Source organism: Chrysochloris asiatica, unplaced genomic scaffold (genome assembly GCF_000296735.1).
Source record: "Chrysochloris asiatica unplaced genomic scaffold, ChrAsi1.0 scaffold00306, whole genome shotgun sequence".
Classification (NCBI taxonomy): Eukaryota; Metazoa; Chordata; class Mammalia; order Afrosoricida; family Chrysochloridae; genus Chrysochloris; species Chrysochloris asiatica.
This window is the reverse complement of record NW_006408824.1, coordinates 2,517,918-2,526,190: the sequence shown is the minus strand read 5'-3', so window position 1 is coordinate 2,526,190 and position 8,273 is coordinate 2,517,918. Positions and strand designations below refer to the sequence as shown.

The 8,273-nt window shown below is 43.0% G+C and overlaps 1 pseudogene and 1 gene segment (V, D, J or C); both read left to right on the top strand.

Moving 5' to 3' along the window:
- Positions 1-3,812: 3,812 nt before the first annotated feature.
- On the top strand, positions 3,813-4,317 carry LOC102835407 (annotated as a pseudogene).
- A 1,536-nt stretch (positions 4,318-5,853) lies between these two features.
- On the top strand, positions 5,854-6,311 carry LOC102835034. The segment is given in 2 exon segments: positions 5,854-5,899; positions 5,986-6,311. Coding segments are annotated over 2 exon segments (372 nt in total).
- Positions 6,312-8,273: the final 1,962 nt, after the last annotated feature.

Here is an 8,273-nt window from a genome sequence, read left to right as displayed (position 1 = left end):
ATGGCCCTTGACCACCCTTCAGGTCTGGAAGGGAACTCACCGAAATTTTCAGCCAAGCAGTAGATAGGTACATGGGAGGTGGTGGGGAACGACACTAGTAAAGTATGCTCACCATGGAATGATCAATCATTCAAAATCAAAAGGGCAACATTTTCCTAAGGACAAGGTAGACAAGGGATGGGAAGGTGGGTGAAATGCAAATAGGAACCACAGAGAGGAGGTGGAATAACTTGTTCCATGGAGGGGATGACAATTTTGAGATGAAACAAAGCGTATGATTTGTTGAATGTAAAACTGATGATCTTATCTGCAAACCTTCACTCAATTCACAATAAAAAATTTAAAATAAAGGGTGCTAGTCTGTCCTAATCCTATGACCACCTTATATAAATTAGGACCCAGATAAGAATATACTTAATAACAATAATGAAGTCATAAGATGTTGTAATGTTCAATGAGTGACTAAATAAATAAGTGGATATATAAAGGAGAAAAAGTCTTCACCAGTGAAATATTCTCAGGATTCTTTTTAGCAAACCTGTAAATGAGGGTTAGGGGATTGCCCAGGATTTTATCACAAGTTTTTGTCGCTTCTAAATAAACACCCATTAATGACTGCTCATAGCTCACAGACTTACTTTCAACACCACAGTAACATTTCATTACCTGACAAGGTAGGAGCTGACATTTCTGAATATGGTCGTCAGTCTTTCAAGTTGTATTCCACATGTTTAACTACTTTATAAATAGAGCAGCACTAGTCGGCAACATCATCCATTTGCTTGTCCAAACTAGAAACCTTCGTTTTATAATATGCCCTCCATTCTTTCTCACTTCAGAAGTTCTCTGCTCCACTGTTCTAGGGGTTCTCATAATAGAACACCATTCCAGTGAATCTCCTCTTCCTGACATTCCTTCTAAGTCCTGCTTTTAAGAAAACATCCTTTCTTAAGTGATACAGTGCTCACTTTGCTCTTCTCGTCCCCCTTCTGCAACATTCGCTCTCTGGTTTTCCAGTCTGTAAGAATGCCACATTGTGAACACCCAAAGTTGCAGCTAGTACCCACTTGACCTAGCCTTGATGGCTTGATAATCAGAATTCAACTAGAGGAAGATAAAAACAAAAAGAACAACAAAATAATTTTTGATAAAGGAAACGCTGGTAAATTGCTACAGTTAGATGAACCTGACCTATACTCATGGAGGTAGTAACTCTAAATACCAACAGGGAGGGAAGGAGTCTTCACATTAAGTATCAATGCTATCTATCCCCTCTGTACACAGGGTAGATAGGGTTGGGCAACTTAGACACTGGCTACTTAAAATGAGGGGTGATAAAGGCACGAAGTGACTGGCTTACAAGGTTTCAAGGGGGAGTTTAGTTTAATAGTGTGTGGGGGAAGAAACAGTCCCCACTGAATAGTTTTCATCTTGTCTAGATGGGTCTGGTTAAAAGAGATGGAGATAAGATTCTTATGATTCAGTAGCGAGTAATTGTTACCATGACTAATTGCAACTGTCACAATTGTAAAGGTAGAAGTTTTGTAACAAAAACAGGCGTAGTTAATCTTACAGTCCAGAAACAAGGACCCTAGGACCATCAAGGGAGAAGAGTACATGCGGAATGTGAGACCTTATCCAGAGAAGCAGTGACACCAGAGATGGAGGTAGAGATGGGGACATGGAGAGAGGGAGCAGCTGAGGACTCTAGATTCATGGGAAGAGAGGGACTAAGAGCTGGTGGCCAGGAGGCAGACTTGCAGAACGTGCCCTTTGGAAGTACAAATTATTATATATGCATGAGTTTTGGTTTTTTTTTTTTAAAAAGAGCTGAAGTGAATAGAGAAAAATACTGGTAACTGATGATACATGTTGTTCTTGTTAAGTGCCATTGAGTTGATTGTGACCCATAGCGACCCTGTTTAGAGTTTCTGAAGAGCAACCAGTGAGCTTGAACTGCCGACCTTGCGATTCAAATGGCTTTGCAGTCTGGCGCATTAACCCACAGCGCCACACCAGGACTCCATGGTACATGGCAGGGGTTTATAATCATTGTAATTAAACAAGGTGTATGATTTGTTGAATGTAAAACTAATGATCTTCCCTGTAAACTTTCGTTCAATCCACAATAAAAACCTTAAAATAATAATAATAATAACACAAGGTGTATAATTTGTTGAATGCAAAACTGATAATATGCCCTGTAAACTTTCACCCAATCCACAATAAAAAACTTAAAATAATAATAATAATAATAATAATAATAATAATAATGTCACATTGCTTCCTTGCTTGAACACAGCCACATCTATTTTGTTTCTATCCTCTACTCCTCTACCTGGAGAACCACATCCCCACGCATGCTTCCAGATACAGCTTACAGGAACCCTCCTTAAAAAAGTTTCTCAGGTAGTTAGAGACTCTTGCCCTTTAGCTGTTGTTTCCTGCCATCGAGTCGGTTCTGACCCACAGTGACCCTGTATAGAGTTTCCAAGGAGTGATTGGTGAGCTTAAACTGCCTCCTTTGCATTAATCCACAGCGCCACCAGGATTCCAATATGTTGTTGTTGTTGTTAAGTGCAGTCAAGTTAGTTGTGTGCTGTCAAATGCCATGGTGACCATGTGCAGGGTTTCCGAGGAGCAGCTGGTGAACTTGAACCTCCGACCTTGAATTTCAAACGGCTTTGCAGTCTGGCGCATTAACCCACAGCACCACACCAGGACTCCAATATGTTGTTGTTGTTGTTGTTGCTGTGAAGTGCCGTTGAGTTGATTCCGACCCATAGCGACCTTGTATAGGGTTTCTAAGGACTCCAATATAGATCCCTCTATATCATATATTTCTCTAAACCACAGACAACGTGTTAAAATTCAACAAATTGGAGCTGCGCACAGTGCTTCACAGAGGCATCCCAGTCACTGTTGGTTGAATGAAGGTAACAAGTCTGAGGCAGAAATATAAGAACCTCTGTGGACACTAAAGATGGATAAGTGGCCAACAGGGGTCACTGTGAAGACTACATGGAGAGCATCTGCTGGGTGAGCACTACTGGGGCGGGAGACTGAGCACCCTCTGCTCTCACTGAGCAGACTCAGCAGTTGTGCACTTTTCAGTCTGACCAAGGCTCTAGTATAGAACCCTAAATTTGTTCTCAACAGCTCCTCCTTCCTTGACCCTCCTGGGGGTGGCACTGTAGAATAAAGCACTGCACCACATGGTCGGTTTGAACCACAAAGTCGGCGGTTCAAACTCACCAACCACTCCTTGGAAACTCCATACAAGGTCACTATGCATCAGAACTGACTCAACGGCACTTATCAACAACAACTTCCCTCAGTTTACCCTGTCCTCAGATCCCTTCTCAGGGTCCAGTAACAGTGACCAGGTGGGTCTGAGAAAGCCAGGTTATTGTTGTTAAGTGCCATCAAGTAGAGTGGATTTCAACTCATGGTGGCCCTGTATAGGGTTTCCAAGGAGTAGCTAGTGACCTTCAACAGCCGACCTGTGGTTCAATCCTACCTTGCCGTCCAGTGCACTAACCTGAAACGCCACTGAGTCTGTTCCAAATCATAGCGATCCTGTATAGATAGGGTTTCCAAGAAGTGGGCTTGAACTGCCAACCTAGCAGTTAGCTTGTGGTTGTCAGCCTTGTGCTTATTCTACAGCAGTACACTGTACTCCTCCAAGAGAGCCAGAGAAGTGGAGAAATTTGCATGAATAGCCCCTCCCTCCCCCTGGGGACAGTAGAGAAGATAAGACAAGCCTGGACAGCCTAACCTCACTGTGAGATCTCAGCAGGGCTGTGTCCATCATGGCCTGGGCACCTCTCCTCTTTGTGCTGCTCTCTCATGGCACAGGTAGGAAGAGGCCTCAGAGAGCCAAGGAAGCCCCCAAGCCTGAATCAGCTCCTCTGGCTTAGATCCCCAGCAGCTACACTTTGTTCCCTGTCCCATTACCATGAATGTCTGTGTTGCAGGTATCCTCTCCCAGCCGACCCAGCCACCCTCCTTCTCTGCACCCCTGGGAACAACTGCCAGACTAGTCTGCACCCTGAGCAATGACCTCGGTATCGACACCCATTCTATATACTGGTACCAGCAGAAGCCAGGGGGTCGTCCCCGGTATCTACTAAGCTACCACACAGACTCAGATAAACACCAGGGCTCCGGGGTCCCCAGTCGCTTCTCTGGATCCAAAGATGCCTCAGCCAATGCAGGTTTCTTGCACATCTCTGGGCTGCAGTCAGAGGATGAAGCTGATACTACTGCCAGGTCTGGCATAGCCCTGCTTTTCACAGTGACACAAGCAGATGGTGACATGGAACAAAAACTCCATCTCAAGGTCTCTGAGCCTGACTCTTTTCTATTACTAAAATAATTTTCATCTACACTGACTATACCTGGAGACAGCTTCCTGGTCACAATGGCTCTCCTCCCAATCGCAGTAAATCTAAAGGCCCAGGAAAACGAAAACATAAATAAGTAAACCAAACTGGAAAAATCCCACAATAATACTGAAGCTACACATTGTGTCCCATAGGCAATAAAAACCACAGCTTATGAAGGTGCCTCTGTTCTCTTGAAATAAAGCACATTCGCTTGTCCCAGTTTCCTTCTGGATCAGAGACCTGGGCACAAGGATTCCAGCACATGGAAGGTCACTCTACAGCCTGCACTCTCTCTGGGAGGGTCAGAGCATAGACCTTCTCCTGCTCCTTCCCTACCCCACCTCACCCTCAAAAGTGCTCAGGACTAGCTGAGGCTCTTTGTGTCCAGGATGAGGCACAAAAGTGAGAAATCTGTGAGAATGTAGAACTGGGAGGAATGTCAGGCGCAAGGATGGCCTGGAAAACTCACTAGGGACCAAGATCTTCAGATGTGACATCAGGGAGAGGGAAAAATTTGGACCCTGAATTAGGTTAGGGTTAGATCTTTGGGACCCAGGTTTTTCTGATCATTCCCTAAACTCAGAAACCTCAAGAAAGCCCAGCATTTCTCTTTTGACTTGATGCTGTCAAGGAGCTCCTAAATTCCCAGGTACAGGATAATCCCTCCCATTAGGGACTTGGCTGCCAAACCCCCTCTTCATGCCCCCCAAACATAGCATTAGTTCCATGACTTTAAATTATTTTTCCACTCTGACTATGTCTTTGGAGGCTAGTATCTACAAACCTAAAGCCTATTTATCACAGATACTTTTTTTAAATAACTCTTGCCTTCAACCAGCTCTTAATTCAACTTGAGGTTCAAATATATAACCTCACCAGAGTCAATCACTCAGAGGTCAGATAAATAATGTAAACCAGTTAAATCTGAAATTGAATACTGGGATGAATTTAAAATAACTAAAGAAAGTTGTACAAGCAGGACTGAGTAAAGACAAGTTCAGCTATAATTGCAGATGGCCTGAGAAATGCAATGCAAAGTTAGAAAAAATTCAACAATAGGAGATTGCTCAATTAGAGAGCACCACACACATTCTGCTCATAGAAGCCACTTGGGGATGCTCTGGATCTTCTCTGAGGCCTGAAAGAAAATTGAAATTTAATGGACAATGGGCACTTGTTGACGGTTCAGGATGCAAGGTTACAGCAGCTGTTTTCTCTTGGGGAAAACCCTGAGTTTACAGCCCCCCAAGTCTCCCCAGGCCAGTGGACTGCTCTCAGGGCTGAGGAACCAGAACTAGAGGGAGGGGCTTCAGAATTAAGGACTGGTCCTAGAGGGCTCAGATTTGCATAATGCACCAGGCAAACACTTAGATGTTCTTTACACAAGATGAGAAGGAGATAAAAAGAGGCATTAGAGGATTCACTACCAGCTTCGAGGCCAGGTGGTCTATGGAAAATCTTCACCATGTGCTGGACACCTCTCCTCCTCCTGCTCCTCATCCACTGCCCAGGTTCATGGAGACTTCAGAGACTGGCCTTTGGAGTGGTCCCTCATCTTCCTTCCTCCTTCCTAACACATGTCTGCTTTTTATTTCAGGGCTCAGTTCTCAGGCTGTGGTGACTCAGGAGCCCTCATTGGTTGTGTCCCCAGGAGGAACCATCACTCTCACCTGTGGCTCCAGCACTGGCATTGTCACTGATGGTCACTATCCATACTGGTTCCAGCAGAAGTCTGGACTAGCTCCTAGAGTGCTGATTTATAACACAAATAACAAAGTCTCATGGACCCCTGCCCGCTTCTCAGGCTCCCTCACTGGGGGCAAAGCTGCCCTCACCATCTCAGGGGCCCAGCCTGAAGATGAGGCTGAGTATTACTGCTGGCTGGTATATTCTGGCATACGGCACAGTGACAGATTCAGATGAGGAACCAAGACACTAACCTGCCCTTGGCCTTGCCCTGGTCTATAAATGGTGTCATGAGATACCTAGGCTTTATAGGCAGCCTAAGTAAGAGAAAGGTAAAGGAAAGGAGATTCAAAGGATTCTCAGTATGTTCTGAGCCCTAATGTGGAGGAAATGACAATGAATAATGTAGGAAAAAATGGCCCAGTCAAACAGAACCCAATTATATCATAATCCACAGAAAACAATAGAAACTGGATTAGTTGGAAACTGAAGCGAAACATACTTTTTTCAAAAAGAGGCGTCCCATCAATATAGTTTGTTACTGAAGGACTTTGCGCCTGATCAACAGAATGGCTTCCTTTCCTTACAGTTACTAAGAATAAAGGGAAGAAAATCTCATTTTGCATATTATAAATTATTATTTTTCTTAGGTTGAATTTTAAAGCAATTATATATTATTGTATAAATTCCAGGATATATAAATTCAACAAAGTCTCTTGAAATCTTTGTGTCTATATATAAAAAATTATTACTACTAGAGTTCCAGTTCAGACATGCATGGGTTTATTCAAAAAAAAAAAAAAAAAAACTTGCTTAAGCATCATTAATAATCAGAATGTGAATGCATTAAGCATGAATCTAGGAAAATTAGAAGTTATCAAAAATGAAGCAGAATGTATAAAGATCAATATCCTAGGCATTAATGAGCTGAAATGGACTGATACTGTCATTTTTAATAGGACAATCATACTGTTCACTATGCCAGGAACAACAAATTGAAGGGGAATGTTGTCACATTCATCATCAAAACAAGCATTTCAAGATCTATCTTGAAGTACAATACTACCTGTGATAGCATAATATCCATATGCCTACTCAGAAACCCCATACTTAACAACAACAAGGAAGATAAGTTAATGCCACTATTATTCAAATTTATGCAACAACCACTAAAGCCAGTGATGATTAAATTGAAGAATTCTACCAACTTCTTTAGTCTGAAATTGATCAAACATGCTGTACAAAATATGGCACTAACCATTCCTCCCAAAGCACTCTCTACTTTTCATCTAGGCTCCATAATTTGTTGCAATGGGCACACAAAACTCAGACACCACACTCACAGTTATGGGGTTTATTAAGGAAGTCATTGCACTAAATCAGAAAATGCCCAGGGCACAGGTCTTTCAGTAAGGACAGTCTCTCCTCAGCCAGGCCCCTCCACTATAAACCTCAGCCTGACCGTCGGTATTGGCTTCTAGCTCCCTGGGTTAGCAAACCTAGCAATTCCACTTAAGTGCCTGGAGACATCCCACTCTGCAAGCAAGCTTCCTGCCCAAAGTCGCTCAGCTTTCCTTGCTCCATGGGCTAGGAAGTCCCTGTTCTGTCTCATGTTTTGGTTCTACGTTCTGCTGCTGTAGCTTCTCAGCCACTCCAATGGTGTCACAGTTTTCTGTCCCTGGGCCAGGGAGGTCTAATGTGCAGGTATCTCGGGGTCCAAAGGACACATTTCATTCCTGATCCTTCTTTTTTAATGGTAGTGAAATCCCCCACTCCTGCTTCTGAGATGGTTCATTTTATACCCATGCTCAAGTTTCGAGTTTTTACACATATAATCAACTCTGCTAGCTTCCAAAGTTGACTCATCCCATCCTATCAGTGTCTTCTCCCAGACCCAGCATGGCAAAAGTGTTGTTTAGTGGGACTTACAGATCGAGACATTAAATAATTCACTATGCCCATGCATTCTATCAAGATGCATTGATAATTACTTGTGATTGAAATGCAAAGTTTGGCAACAAAGAAGAAGGATCAGTAGTTGGAAAATATGTTCTTGGCAACAGAAATAATGCTGGAGATAAATCGCATGACAAAATTTTGCAAGCAAATTTTTTAACAACATACACATATATCTCACCAGATGGAATACACAAGAATCAAATGGACTACATCTGTGGAAAGAGACAATGGAGAAGCTCA